The following is an 11,088-nucleotide window of genomic DNA, read 5'->3' on the forward strand; positions in this document are numbered from 1 at the left end:
ACTGGGTCGACTTATGGTAAATGGTCCACCGTATCGAGTTGTCAAGAATGGGTTTGTTTTTGGTTGATACTCTTAGTCATTGTAAACCATGTTATAAGGAGGGGGGAAGTGTAAGCAAAAAATCGCTTCCGAAGGGGAAATAAGTTAATAAAAAAAATGATCATACTGGGCAACTCTGGTGCAGAAAGTTTTTTTTTTATATGAGGTTACAACCAAAGTAAGAAAAAGCAATGCCTTGATTTTGAGAGCCAAGAGAAATGTGTGAGGTTTTTAGATCAAAGATAAATGAATATGTGAGCAAGCGATGTTTCGATTTTGGGAATATATGTAAGTTCCGTTCCTTCCGGGATCGTAAAAAATGGAAAAAGACTGTGCTCCGATTTTCAAATTATTTCATTTTTTTAGCTATGTTTTGACACATTTTGGCCAAGTGGAAACATAATTGCAATTGACTTTCTTTTTTAATTTACGCTGACCTTGTTTAGGATACATTTGGCTCATTCAACGAATACCAATGAATCAATATTATAGTGTTCTAGAATGATTAACCATTCACGTCAAAAGCTAGGAACAAGACAAAACTGGACTAAACATCAAAAGGTGGACGAGAGTGTGAAAACAGAATGTGTAGAAAAAATACCAATGCGGTAATAAATTTGTGTTTAGCACATTTTCTTTCTTTCAATTCAGTCGAAACAATTCAGACAAACCCTCATTATTTTACCGCTTACTAGCGCTGGGGCGAGCCCGTCAAAATTCAGACCCGTACGAGTCCTTTGATTTTTTGACTTTTGGCCGGACTCGAGTCTTTACTACAGTCAGTTTAGCAAAGAGTCTTGAGAAATGTCTTGAGAAATTCTAAGAAAAAACGAATATCATTTTTTGACGAGTCCGGACTCGAGTCCCTTCTAAAACACTCTAGTACTCCAAAATCGAGTAAAAGACTCGAGTGTACTCAGGCTCGAGTCCAAACTCGCCCCAACACCACCGCTTACTATCAATAATTTGAAGGCAACGTTTGAATTTGCAAGGCTGTACTGTTTCTAAAGTTTCTAAATAAATTGAACTCAAACCAACACATCAACTCATCATTTTTGACAAACTAGTCTTTGGCATGACGATTGAAAACAACAACACGGATTAGAAAATATGGCTCATAAGGTACTCGCAGATGAGGAAAGGTATATTCAAAAGCATTATCGTAATACATATGATATCTAATGGGTTGATTTTAGAGAGCTCTTTTTTTCCTCCGATTACCCGTATTCTTTCCCACCGCGTTTGGATTACTTTTGTTCCAATACATAGAAGAGGCCATGTGGCCTTTATCAGGAACTCCAATGATTGCCGATCGACTGGTCACGTCATGCAAGGAGAACGGAGAATCACCTGAAAAGAAAATTATATATGTAGTTTTAGCGACCTGGAACCAGTCTCGTTTGAAGGAAAATGCAATGCGTTCAATGGCTTCCACATCATCCATTCTAGATCCTAGCTTCCCCATCCAGTTTCCAGTGGTTCGTGTTCTAGGTTTTAAAATATATATTTTTTTTATTTTGCTATCATATTTTACAGCACCTGGTGTAAAAATCGACAACGTGATTTATTGGAACTTTTTATCTACCGTTTCATTTTTGTGAGTGTTGATACACAAGTCATTGTAATGATTGTAGCCCTTGTACTTGGTTGATAAATATCTCTGTCAATTGAATTTCAAAATCTAGTTCATTGAAATCAAGGTCATTGTAGCTCAACAGCTACCGATTGTTATATGCTCGTAGCGCCATCTCGTGGCAATCAATAACCGATTAGTGAGACAACTCACCTGCGATGTAATCCGGGTCCATGGCATTGGTCTTTTGCTTCGCCGCTCGGGTCATCCTCTGTTGCGGCAAATGTTGGTCCGCAGTCAGGATGGGATTCACGGCGTGTTTCCCACCCATGGGCTTAGGCAAGGAGAACTTCTTGCCACGCCCAGTAAGCTGACGGCGTGTCGAAATATGGATCTCTTGCGTTCCATCCGCATTCAAAGTAACCGACACACGTTTGAGGGTTTTATGCCCGCACTTCGGACAAAAGCGCTTGTTCATGAGAGGCGTGGTATTGAAACAGGAGTAACACCGAAGAATCCAGGTTTTGGTCTCGCGAATCAACATGCCTTGCACAGATAGCACGTGCAGATTCATTTGCTTTAACACATTCTGAAGAGATGAATCGAGTTAGTAAAATAAATATAATAGTTTGATAATTATAATACGATGCTACCTATAACATAATTATAATGACAGTATAATACTAAGATATGTATAATATCAAAATAGTAGTAGTATACTAATATCATTTTAATTTAAAACAAATTTCTTATGATTTACGAGTTTTACTTTTTAGGTCGGGAGTTCAGATCATTCTTTCTCTTACTTGCATGGCGAAATCAGTGGTCATGCACGCAACTTTCACGAATTGGTCACCTCCGGGAAGGGCGCCATTCATGGCCTTGGTTTTGGCCTTGATGTTGCTTGGGGTGATCCATCCCTCATCCTCATCGTCGTCTTCCTCTTGGCTTTCGGAATCGGCTTCGACTTCGTTCCCGTTTTCATTGTCTAGGGTTTCTTGAGACTTGAGAGAATTTTCGTTCGTATCGTTTTTGATTGAAAGCTCAGAGACTTTTTCAGCCACAATTTGGTCAGAATTCTGAAATTTAAAAAAAGCAGATTGATTAATACTTTTGAAAAAGGTATTCGATCTTTTAAAAGATGAATAACATGGTAAGAATTGAGAAATTTAAAGATTGATGGTAAACCACGCGCACAAGGAAGCTGAAAAAGCCCTAGTTTTTTAAAGTAATGAATCAGCCAAGGCAAAATTGTTTTCTTTAGAGTACTCAGAGTGTTTGACGTATTCCACTTGAAAATCGCTTTCAAGATGAGTAACAAGCAAAGGTTTAAAATTAACAAAAAAAAAATGCAAACAAGTTTACGACATTGAACTTGAAGACAGGTCTTGGAACTCGGCCTGGAGATTCAAATTGAGTTAAGAAACTCACAAAGAAAAATGAAGCACTCCACATCACGAAGAAAAGGGTTGCAACTTCAAGTTCATATTCAAGTACCTGGCTTAACCGCAAAAGGTCAGGCATTAATGTCTTCATTTGAACACCTAGAGGCTCAAAGGTTGCTTCTATGGCTTGGACGTGTTTTAACCATCTGAACAAATGAGGATAGGCCTCCTTTGATACTTCATAATTAGACAAGAAGTCCTGCAGAACCACATCACAATGGGACATATCATATCCAAAGACATAACTTCGGGAAGAGAAGTACGCATTCAAGGCCGAGAAATTCACAGAGTCTGCTGAAGGAAGAGACAGCTCAGGTAGTGAAGGAAGAGGATCCCGCCAGTAGAGGAAATCACCATATATCGGACACTAGTAGACCGGATTAGAATAAGTAAGTAAATAACTTTCACACAGAGTCCACAAAACAGCATCCAGATCGTTTCTTTCAGTTTATTATTTTATAAGCTTCAAACGCTCTACCAACTACCAGAGTGGTGCTTATTTATAAATCACTCACCTCTTCCTTTTCAATTGGTTCCACTACGCTTTCTTCTTTCTCATCGTCCTCGGATTCGTTCTCAGATTCGGATTCATTCTCTGGTCGATAAAAGCCGATGAGTTTAGCGTCCGAATTGGGATTGTTGGTCTTGGGATGGTAGAACTGAACAGTGGGCTTGGTGGTGGGTTCGGTCTTGATGTGTTTGACACCCACGAGTTCTCGCTCAAGGCGATAGGTCAAGGCCAAGACTTTGAGATCCACGGCAGACAGACTGGCATAATCACCGGTCTTTTTGGAAAAATCCGTGACTGGAACACGAAAAACAAGTTGAAAGGAATATACTACGCAATGATAAGTTATCACTAGGGGTCGGGAAAATAGCTTGAGATTGTGGTCAAAATTGTTGTTGTTAAGTGACGAAAATCGGCCAAAATAATTTCCAAAAACGTAAAATAAGTTTGAAAAAAGGTGAAAATAGTTTTTATTTGTTTGGATATTATAAAAGTTTTAATGTGTCACTTGAGGTAAAAATCGCTTAATTAATATTTTTCACGATCTTCTTGCTCTTCGGGCTCAATGCAATCTCAGATCTTTGCCCTCGGTCTGGTCTGTTAATAGTAGGATGGACACCGAAAGGCTCACCCACTTCCCTGGACCTTTTACCGGTCTTCAGTAGGCCCTTAAATTTGGCTCTGACATCAAGACTGTTCTCACTTGCATTTGCGAACATTGCTTTGGTGGCAAACGATGGGAGGGTTACCAATCGCCTTAGTGTTAAAATTAGATCATGTCAGTATAACAATACTGTATGTGCATGACTCTACTGTGTGTGCTCAACACTTCCTTTTGATGAGAGCTTGAGGTTTAATGTCAAACAAATCTTTGAGCGGAGACAAACATTGCCCCGAATATTTTTACACCCACTCTGTATAGCTCCTAAATTTCACCTAAGAATGACCAAAACCTTTCAATTTCCCAGAAAATCCTCGGTTTAGGGCTATCTTATGGTTAATAGTTATGAAATGGGTTTTTTGCCAAAAAACCTAATCAAAATAGGTGAAACCTTAATTTTTCGTAAAGAAATTATCTTTCAGACCCCCTAGTTATTACGAATAGGAGAATGATCAACAATTTCAAAAGTAGCACAACGCCTAACCAGATACAAAAACATCGAAGAAAATATTGACAACCGTACAAAATCAAATGAAATAATAGTGGATCGGAACTTTGGTTGTATGATTTTCTCATTGAGGGTATGGGAAAGTTTGGATGGTTGACAGATTTGGTTATAAAAAAATATCTCTCCATGTACTATGTCGGTCAAGAGTAAATCATACCATAGAAGAATTGTCGGTCTATTTTTTGACAAACGCTTCGGCATAGAATATTTTATATATAGTCATAAAAGATTTGAGCGATATAAACATGCGAGATTCATAGAAAGCCACTATAACGATCTGATGACCTGGCAATCCCTTGACGACGTAATCAATCGATTGGAATCCAAATCAAACGAGGAAAAACGAGCAAAATCTCAGTGGACAAAAAGCCCGGGATTTAGCGATATCGAATTTAGTGGAAACATCACGGAAATGAGGCATGTTAAAAAAGAAGAATTCTCGTTGGTATTAGCTCACAATTGGACGGGCAATCGTGAAATCTCAATATTTGACCCACATTTTATTTGACAGGGATCTAGCAAACAACCCCGAAAATTCCATATATAAGTGAGATCAATATGCATTAACTATCATATCAGTAAATGATAAATCCAATGAGCGACATCATAGTTCATTAAAGTCCTGAAATGATTCATTTTCAGTTTTATAGTTTTATAGAAAGAATAATGTACAGTCAAACTTTGCTTAAACGATATTGTCCGTCAGCGTAGAACATTTCGCTAAATCGAAATTTATCGTTAAATCGAGACGAGACCTTACTCCGAAATAAATACAGTATTTGGTAAGCAGCAAAATTATCGTTAAATCGAAGTTCGACTGAATCACCTGAACCATTAATCCTTCCACAATCAGCATTTACTATGATCGTAATATTTGCTCATATGAGGTAATCTATCCCAATCTAGTTGAGGGAACTCAGGCGGGGTAATCAACGTTAGGTAGTACTGACTTTAACAAAATTGAAATTGGATTGTCTCGACATTCTCTTGGTCAGCTACATATTGTACTTAAAAACAAATAATACACAAAGCCATTGATTGCTAGAAATGAAATAAAATAACTGCTTTTATAAAAATATTATGAATCCATATTTCTAGAGGTTCATGACTGACCAAAGGGTCGCTCGATTCCAATCCAGATAAAAACACAAGTAAGAGCTTATGAAGCCCAAATCGTAGGGTAGACGAGCCAAACCACATTAATCTGACCTCACCTATTTTGATGTCCTCGGAGAGTGGCTCTTTAAATTCCAAGTCATAGGGCAGGACTTGCAATCGCTCTTTGGTGGCTTTGTCTTTGATCTCGGCCACCACTTCCCGGAGCGTGATCACACGTTGGCCCAAATCCCGGAGAGGCGCATTCCGCAGAAATCCACCCGAATCCACTACCAACACTTCACATCGGTCCGTCATGTTGAGTTCACAAAACGATTGGCAGACGGACTTCGATAAACCTTGACAACCAGGTACTACCTTCTCCACATGTAGATCAATCACAACGTGATACGTAAAGTGGAGTCCACTGTCTGCCCACGTTGCTGAGCAGGCATGTAAAGTAAACAAGCGACAGCTGTTTTTGTATCAGGCTGGCCAAAAGAAAAACATTGTTTCGAAATGGAACAAATAGGGTTGGCTATCCATTTCCTTGGAACATGCATACTTAAGGCTTAAATATTGTGATTTTTCTTTAATTGGGCTTATCAAGTGAACGCCTTCATGAACAACTAACGTTATTCCATGGAGTAAAATCAAAGACAACATGGCCAGCCAAACCTCACTATGCATGCAATGAATTTTGGCATTTATTCCATTTTACCTGCTTGTCGAAGCAAATAGCATTGTGGTTTTGAGCCAATTTAATAGTGTGTTCACCCATTAACACCAAACATCTTCATTTTGTTGGGTTTTGTAACACAGCTCGCTCAAAATCCCTGGACTTATTGAAAATTCAATGGGCTGATGGTGCGAGTTGACTTTGAGGTTTGTCTTAGTTCTCCCTCCCCAAAATGCCGAAAATCAGGGTACCGGATCACATTTCTTCTTGAATTTCCTTTACTTGACATGCCCCATCGGGTGTTCTGGTGAGAAAGATTGATCGTCCACATTAGAAGGCTAGACAAGCCCTCTAGTCCACATGCCTGAAGAATTTTGAGACAACTTTGGTGGTTAATAGAGGAAGGAAGTGGTTTGGTCACACTCATCAAATGTGGAGGTTGGGAGGTTTTGGGATTTGGGAAATATACAAGTGGCGTTGGGAGGCCAGTAAATGTCGATTTTTTTACCTTTGGTTTGATATTTCACGGGCTTTTCCAATTTAAAAACAAATCAAGATATTGAAGTGCATGAATTTGAAAGACTAACCAATAATCCAGCACAGAATCGTAGACCTCTCCATAAAGTGGATAAGGAAATGACGGTCAACCGCATGATTAAGGGGTGGAGATTTCCGGCAAATCGAATAGGCCCCTAAACCGCACAATTGAAAATAGTCATTGACAATGCGGAGAGAAATTGTCAAAGAAAAATCAGTGAAGGTAATAAATTTGGAAATCAGCTTAATATTTGATTGGTCCATAAAAGTCTTCATGAGCTGGATTTCAATTTGTCAAAAATATTGCACTTGACAGCTCTGTACCTTGAGTATCCTATTGCATTGTAGAACAAACATTTTTGAATAATTAGCAGGGCTTGAACCGGTACCGAAAAAACTAATGCGTTACCATTACTACTTTTTTTTTAAATGTTACTTTTGCAAAAAAAAGATGGCCGAAAACGTTTAGTAAATATCACATGAAACTAATGACGAATCTGAACAAGGATAAGGAAAGTACAAGGATACGTGGATTTGTCGATTAAGGATTTTTTTTTTCTATTTTCACTTTTACTTAAATATTTTCACATGTATTTTTCATCTTACTTGGTCTTTCATCTCTCATTTCATTTTCATTCCATCTTTCTTTTTTCAGCATGGTTTGATAAAAGTTTGCGAAAGGCAAATAGTCCATTGGTTTGACGAGAGGAAAATAAACATTACATTTTGAGGCTAACTTACGGATTTCCGTCTTGTAATGTCGTACGTCACAGAAAATGTTGACCCTAGTCGCAACCACCGGTGATTGTTTATTTGATCCCATCATTAGCAAATGAGCAAGGCATTAGTCGTTCCTCAATAAAAGATACGGATTACAGTTACAATTACTTTGGTCAAAAACAGTATTACGTTACACAACCATTACTCGCCAAAAAATGTAGGGGTGTTACGCGTTGCAATCACTTTTACAAAGATTTTGGCTAGCCAATCTTTCAGGGTGCTTGCCTCATCAAGACCATACTTTCCTAAATTAAAGCTTTTTCTTTATTCGAGCAGTCCTTCAATTTGAAGTTTTCTTATCAGCAAGTCACACTAATGAGCATTGATACTGTTTATTTGCTTAACTGCATTATTCCCATTTTGGCCATTTTCTTTTGGCAAAGCCAACGAGTTCTCTTGTGGGACACGTGTTTCTGTGTTGTGAGTCTTTTCGGAAGTCGGTTTATTTCTGTTGTCGTTTTCATCGATCTTATTCACAGATATCCCAGGCGATGTTAGAGTCCCCACATCACTCCCCCCAAGAATTTGAGACAGGTGAAAGATGGTAGATCATGTGGAGTAAATTCTTGTTATATATCTAGCTTGACAGGGGCATAAACATGTCTGCCCCGAATAGTTGTGTTGATGGGTGTACGAACGTTGGCACCATTATGGTCCTTGGTTAAGTCTCGAATGAACACAAATGAAGCAGTGTCTAAGTTGGGAGAATGCAGAAGATTTGCATGACCATGTCTTTTTGGACTTGTGAATCCCAAGGTTTTCATGGAAACAGTTAGGTTGCGAATCTCCGAGCGTTGAGAGTCGAGGTCTGGGAGATTGGCGTCGAACATCGCTCCAGGCAAACGAATAGACAATCCAAAGGCCATTTGTGAAGGACTGTAGCCAATATCTGCCTTGAAGGCCGCTCGAAGACGCAGGAGGACAATTGGAAGCACAGACAGCCAGGAATGATCGTCCGAGATCAGGCATCGAAGTGAATCTTTGAGTGAGCGATGGACTCTTTCAATCATTCCGTTGCTCTGCGGATGGTACGATGTGGTTCGGTTGTGTTTGATTCCCAAGGTTTCTAGCACTCCATTCCAAAGATCGGCTTCAAATTGTCCTCCCCGATCCGACACCAAAGTGGCCGGCAGGCCGAATAATGCTATCCAATCCAGGAGTCGAGACACACATTCTGTCGTTGTTTGCGTCTTCATTGGATAAGCACCTGGGAAACGAGTGAACCGATCGATAACAGTAAACAAATATGAGAACCCCCCGGAGACTGGTAGTGGGCCAACAATGTCTACGTGAATATTGGCGAATCTGGCGCTTGGTGCGTTGAAATCCAGTATGGGGGCTCTCTCATATTTGCCCACCTTGGACTGTTGGCATGCTAAACATGACTGGACAAATTGTTGGATATCTTTGGACATTCCAACCCATACAAACGATGCATTTATTAAACGTCTTGTTGCTCGAATCCCTGGATGGCCCAGATGGTGCAACACGGTCATGACATGTGTCGTTTCTGATGCTGGAACCACTACTTTGGGATGTGGACCATTGCAGTCGCACAAAATGTCCACTCCTTTGAATAGCCTTTTTCGGTAACGGCCTTGCTTTTGAGCCATGTGAGTTAGGTTGGGATCGCTGGCTTGCGCTGAGGCTATTTTTGACAGAAGAGGATCTGAGGTAATGGTATCCAAGGTTGGTGCTCGGGAGAGACTATCAGCCACCACGTTGTCCTCGCCTTTGATGTATCGAATATCGCTTGTAAGCATGGCAATGTAGGCCAAACGACGAGCTTGAGTTTCTGTTTGTGTGATACAGATGGTCCGGATTGCTCTTTGGAGTGGTTTTTGATCCGTTAGAATGTGAAACTCCGTACCTTCTACAAAATGTTTGAAGTGTCTAACAGCGAGGTACATTGCTAGAAGTTCTCTATCATAGGTTGAGTAGCGGCATTCCGAATCGGACATCTTCTTGCTAAAAAAAGATATTGGTCTCCATGCTTCATTTATCCATTGCTCCAAAACAGCGCCAACCGCAAACTTGGACGCATCACAAACAATTCGGGTAGATGCTCCTTCTTGAGGGTAAATTAGGTGTGACGCTTCTGCTAGAGCCACCTTGAGGGATTCAAAGGCCTCGTTGGCTTTTTGAGACCAAACTAGTTCGGAATCTTTAGGAGTAAGCATTGAATTTAAGTGACGAACAATCTCGGCACAATTCGGAACGAATCGATGATAAAAATTGCTCAGGCCTAGGAACCTCCTCAGTGCCTTGGATGTTTGAGGCCTTGGGAAGGATCGAATTGCACTAACTTTGGAAGGCTGTGGGCTCACTCCGGCTGAACTCAACCGATATCCCAAAAAGTCAATGGCAGGAACTGCCCAAACACATTTCTTTTTGCTGCAAACCAACCCATGGTCGCGAAGCCGGGTGAGAACGAGCCGGACATGGTTTATATGTTCTTCTGTTGATTTACTAGCAATGAGGAGATCGTCAACATAGATAAAGGCAAAGGGCAGGTCACGGAAGATTTCATCTACCATACGCTGAAATGTTTGTCCCGCATTTCTTAGGCCAGCTTTTAACAGAGAGTCCAAAATGGTCCAAAGGGCAGCTCGTTTTTCGGGATTTAAACGTCGGGGCTTTTCAGGTATCAATCTGTCTGAAACCGTTTCAATAGCGTGGGTTACCCGATGCTTAACTTTGGGAAGGCTATCTGATTGCTCTTGGAACACATCAGAAAATTGGTGAAGGATGTGCTTCACCAACTTGTCATTGCTGTGAGTTGGATGTTGTTTGTGTCCCACTTGTGTATCAACTTGCAAGGTTTCTTGGAACGCCTGCAGCAGCAGTGGGTTAGAACATGCCTCGCGTACTTCTCCTCTCGCCATGTCAATGAGAAAGTTATAATAAGCCAAGAAGTCTCAACCTATATAATGTCGATGAACATCGGCAATAACGAAAAGCCAACGGTATTGTTTTCCCGAGTAATCTAAGACCAGTCGCCGTTTTCCGTAAGTTTTGATGATTGTCCCATTTGCCGCCACCAAGTTGAGAAAAGGATCGTGGGCGTCCCCCAATTGTCGAGGGCACACCGAGACAGAAGCCCCGGAGTCGACCACGAATTCTGTTTTCGTGGTCGCATCTGTGATGCAGAGAGGAGCGTGTGAATTGTGAAAGGAAAGGTGAGCAATTAGAGGAATAACGGTTCGGCCTGATTGACCGTCAAGTGCGGCCATATTTGACGGTTTTAGTTTTCCGCTGTTTGT

At 40.5% G+C, this 11,088-nt stretch overlaps 1 protein-coding gene across 1 annotated transcript; it reads right to left on the bottom strand.

The window, feature by feature from the left end:
• Positions 1-1,162: 1,162 nt before the first annotated feature.
• LOC131877081 (RNA-binding protein NOB1-like) lies at positions 1,163-6,158 on the bottom strand (the record flags this gene model as incomplete). The annotated part of the gene is given in 6 exon segments (XM_059222643.1): positions 1,163-1,389; positions 1,826-2,201; positions 2,419-2,691; positions 3,110-3,424; positions 3,573-3,862; positions 5,949-6,158. Coding segments are annotated over 6 exon segments (1,611 nt in total). The 3' UTR covers positions 1,163-1,231.
• Between the last annotated feature and the right edge of the window lie 4,930 nt (positions 6,159-11,088).

This window comes from Tigriopus californicus, chromosome 2 (genome assembly GCF_007210705.1).
Source record: "Tigriopus californicus strain San Diego chromosome 2, Tcal_SD_v2.1, whole genome shotgun sequence".
In the NCBI taxonomy this organism is placed as follows: domain Eukaryota; kingdom Metazoa; phylum Arthropoda; class Copepoda; order Harpacticoida; family Harpacticidae; genus Tigriopus; species Tigriopus californicus.